At 39.7% G+C, this 3,144-nt stretch overlaps 1 protein-coding gene across 1 annotated transcript; it reads left to right on the plus strand.

The window, feature by feature from the left end:
• Positions 1-496: 496 nt before the first annotated feature.
• On the plus strand, positions 497-1,792 carry cysltr2a (cysteinyl leukotriene receptor 2a). Its single transcript, XM_073823986.1, has one exon. It carries the CDS (start codon positions 497-499, stop codon positions 1,535-1,537), a length of 1,041 nt encoding a protein of 346 aa, XP_073680087.1. The 3' UTR covers positions 1,538-1,792.
• The last annotated feature ends 1,352 nt before the right edge of the window (positions 1,793-3,144 follow it).

The following is a 3,144-nucleotide window of genomic DNA, read 5'->3' on the forward strand; positions in this document are numbered from 1 at the left end:
AGAATCTTGACTTTTTTTTTTTTTTGATACCCGGTCAGGTAGTCGAAATAATAGGCTAATATCTTAATACGGCTTGTACATATCTTTACCACATATTTACTTTAGTTTTCAAAATTTTGCGGCCTTTCCTCCATACTAAGTCCTTCTCTACATGATTTAGCAGCTTCCACACATTTTTTTCCATGGTTTAAACAGCATAAATTATCAAAACAATGTATACAATAGTACATTAACCGTGCAATCCATGCTGTTGTTTACATCCGAGTATCTCCAATATGGACACGCATTTGACCAAACTGTTACATAAGTTACTAAAACCAGAATAAGGTGGATATGTTGGTGCTGACAAAATTGTTTATTTTTAAGAGTGTACATTATTATACTAAGGTTTCATCGAAACAAAAGATATTCTGAATAATGTGTTGCTTTTTCTGTCAGTGCAATGCAATGTTTAAATCACTAACACTAACTCTGTAATCATTATCCAGGGAAGGACATGAATACGTCTCTTCGAGAGCTCAGAACAGAGGAAAACATCTCCTGTTTGAGCTCCAACAGCTCTGATTACTTCAAACACCTGGTGTATCCTAGTGCATACATACTCATTTTTGTCCTGGGACTCGTCGGTCATTCTTTATCCGTCTGCGTCTTCTTCAGCCAATGGAGGACCCAAAAGGGTTTCACTCCTGTCAGCGTGTTAATGGTGAACCTGTTGGTATCAGACCTGATGCTAGTGTCGTCACTTCCCCTGAGGGTCTCGTACTACATGCTGAACTCTCACTGGATCTTTGGCCACGTCACCTGTCAAGTAATCTCATACGTGTTTTATCTTAATATGTACAGCTCTGTGTATTTCCTGGTGGCCCTGAACATCTTACGTTATCTGGCGCTGGTGCGACCGTATCTGTACATACGTATACAGACTCACTACGTCGCGGGTATCGTGTGCGCTCTCATTTGGCTCTTTATGGGTTTCGCCTGCAGTCCACTGTTGTTCACCCAGAAAAAACCTCACGACGAAAGCAGTTTTCGATGTTTGGAGTTGGCGGAGGACAATGTCGATCAACTGCTCCTGATCAACAATGTTACGTTCCCGGTGGGGTTTGTGTTTCCCTTGGTTGTAGTCATTTTTTGCTCTGTCTTGGTTGCGAAGAACCTTCTAACGCCTAGTCCTGCACTCGGCAGGACCAGACCTTGCAGGAAGAAGGCTTGCGCTGTGGTCATCATTAGCCTTGGGATCTTTCTGGTGTGTTTTTTGCCCTATCACATAGTGCGGACAATCTTCTTAACAACTGAAAATGATGCCCAAACGAATGGATACAAAAACTCATGTGACTTTCTTTTGGTCGTCCGGAAGGCTGCCGTCATAGCGCATTGCTTGTGCACGGCTAACAGTTGTCTGGACCCCATCCTCTTCTTCTTCGTTGGGGAAAATTCCAGATCGTTCTTCGCCAAATGGACAGGAGGAAGAAAAACCAGCACTTATGCTGCAGGGAGAAACCCACCGCAAGAAGAGTTACAGGTTTTGCAGAAGTAAATGGCAAAAGGATGAACAGATAACAAAGAACAGACCAGAAGGACCTCATTCTTCTGTGTACTTTATAAATAGATGTACAAAACAAAATGCTCATGTTTAGACTGATCAGCCTTTAGAGGGCTTTACACTGATGGTGATTAGAGGAACATTCTGGGTTCATTGCAAGTTAAGCCCAATCAACAAAATTTAGATTTATGTAAATCTGTTTTTAGTGGTCCCTCTTTTAAAAGCCCAGAAAGGTAGTAAAGACATTGTTAAAATAGTCCATGTGACATCTGTGGTTCAACCGTAATTTTATGAAGCTATGAGAATACTTATTGTGCACAAAGAAAACAAAAATAGTAACTTTTATTCAACAATTTCTTCTCTTCCGTGTTAGTCTTTGAGGTGCATTCACAAGAAAACCACGGCGCATGCAGTGAATTAATTTTTTTTTGGATTATTTTAACAATGTCCTTGCTACCTTTCTTGTGAACGTGTCACAGTTGCGTTGCTGTCTATGCAGAGTCAGAAAGCTCCTGATTTCATCAAAAATATCTTAATTTGTGTTCCGAAGATGAACGAAAGTCTTACAGGTTTGGAACGACATGAGGGTGAGTAATTAATTTTGGCTGAACTATCCTGTTAAAATAGGCTTTTAGGCTTCTTGCTGTTTCTGTAGAATAGCCACAAGAGTTGAGTAATGTGCGTGTTAACATGATTTCAGTGTAAAAAAACAAAACAAAAACCTTTCTTTATTCAGTTTTGCAACTTTGTCACAATGACAGTGCAGTGCCATTAACCTTGAAATGACTATAAAAATAATGAGAACAACTTTATAACTTAAATACGTTTTAACTGAATACTAACGCCCAGCTTCACAGACCAAGCTTAGTCTAGTCTAGTCCCAGACTAAAATGCGTTTAAACATTTAAGCTGTTTTAACGGAAAGGAACATACCTTTAAATATGTCAATGGCAGTTCCATTGATTTGAAATATGCACACAGGTAATGTTTTTTCTAGGACACTTAAAAAAAACAAAACTAAATGTCCTAATTTAACTAAGGCCTTATTCTGGTTTAATCTAAGCCCTGTCTGTGAAACAAAGTGAGTGATGCTTTATTAAATGCATAACAAAACACTGAAATTGGCTCCATTCACTTCCATAGAGTTTTTTTTTTTTTTTTTAAAGATGCGTATTGGTGGGACTGAATGTAAACAATTCCACTGAACCCAACAAAACTTGCATATTTTAAAGGTTATTACTCATGAAAATGGTAAATTATTGTCATGTTTGGGGCTGTAATCGGTCAGACCGGGAAAAATATTTGGAGTACTATGCTAAAAGTTATAACAAATCAAATAGAGTGGAAAAACTCTCTAAGGGGCCGTTCACATGTCGCGCCTAAAAAGCGTGGAAAGCGCTCGGCGCGCCGCTTTCTTCCTTATCAACAAAGCGCTCGGGCGCTTGCGCTCCGGAAGCGTCTGCCGTTTCTAAGCAACCATCAGCTGCGCTCTAGCTCCAAGCCTATGCGTCTCCATGCATTGTTTCTTCTATTAGCGTCAAAATAATGGGGGCTTAACAAATCATAAATTCCAGGAAATCCCTGGACCACAATGATGAGCT

This window comes from Garra rufa, chromosome 19, assembly GCF_049309525.1.
Source record: "Garra rufa chromosome 19, GarRuf1.0, whole genome shotgun sequence".
Taxonomy (NCBI): domain Eukaryota; kingdom Metazoa; phylum Chordata; class Actinopteri; order Cypriniformes; family Cyprinidae; genus Garra; species Garra rufa.

What these genes read in the sequence shown, in the direction of transcription:
- cysltr2a (XM_073823986.1), top strand. Translation starts at nt 497, where the DNA reads ATGAATACGTCTCTTCGAGAGCTCAGAACAGAGGAAAACATCTCCTGT.